General features: G+C 39.4%; 1 protein-coding gene across 1 annotated transcript in view; it reads right to left on the reverse strand.

Moving 5' to 3' along the window:
- Window positions 1–599, reverse strand: part of HELRODRAFT_172015 (hypothetical protein) — a gene marked incomplete at both ends in the record, with an annotated part of 3,676 nt that extends 3,077 nt beyond the window's left edge. Inside the window, one exon of the mRNA XM_009018688.1 lies at window positions 214–599. Coding sequence (XP_009016936.1) covers window positions 214–599 — 386 coding nt within the window. The remainder of the gene's footprint in view (window positions 1–213) is intronic.
- Window positions 600–857: the final 258 nt, after the last annotated feature.

Raw genomic sequence — 857 nt, forward strand, 5'->3', positions numbered from 1 at the left:
ATGTGATGGGTGATTTGCGTTTTTTTGTAGATGAGTCTAGCAGTTGTTTTGATTTGTTGAAATTTGTTGTTGTCTATTCGATGATGATGGTATTGTGCGGTTTTGGTGTTGTTATTCTTGTTGTTGTTGTTGTTTGTGTTGCGTTTCATGTTGTTTTTCTTCGTATTGTTGTTTTTATTGTGGTTGTTGCCTGGGATGATGGGTTGTAACGACCTGTATTTAAAATGGGTTCCTGGGTGATGGAGTTGTATTATTGGGTTGGTGGTTGGCGGATCTGGTAGCAGTGGCATTCTTCTTGTCATTCCATGGTTCGACGGTAGAAGTGTGTGATAAGACGCGTGTTGATGTGTCGTGGGAGAGTTTCGAGGAAACGTGGTCGTTCGCCCGACATGTTGCAGGTTAGGAGTGGAAGTCGTTGGGGTGGACTGGTGTGTGAGGAAAGGCGTAGGTGCAGGTACGTTTTTCAATAGTGCATGTTTATAGTTGAGCGGATTCAAAGATCCAAGTCGTAACGTGTTCTCCATTGTTTTGTGCCACTGGTCGACATTGGCTTTGATGGCTTCCATTTGTTGAATGAGTTTGAGCCAATTCGTATCCATTATTTCGAGTTGCGTTTTATTTAGAAAAATGTAAGAAATAAGATAAGACAGGTAGATTTGTTTATTTTTTATTGCAAGAAAACAGTTAAATTTTCGGAGAATTCTCCTTCATCAGAACTAAAAGGTAACGGTAAAGAACATGTATATATACAGTTATTATATGTGTGGGTGTGTGTGTGTTTTTATTAAGGTTAGTGTTGTGATTGGTTATTGGGTTATGTGGGTGTGGTTTTATGTGTGTGAGCATGTAATTTTGAG

The sequence above is a fragment of the Helobdella robusta genome, assembly GCF_000326865.2.
Source record: "Helobdella robusta unplaced genomic scaffold HELROscaffold_22, whole genome shotgun sequence".
NCBI classification, from domain to species: domain Eukaryota; kingdom Metazoa; phylum Annelida; class Clitellata; order Rhynchobdellida; family Glossiphoniidae; genus Helobdella; species Helobdella robusta.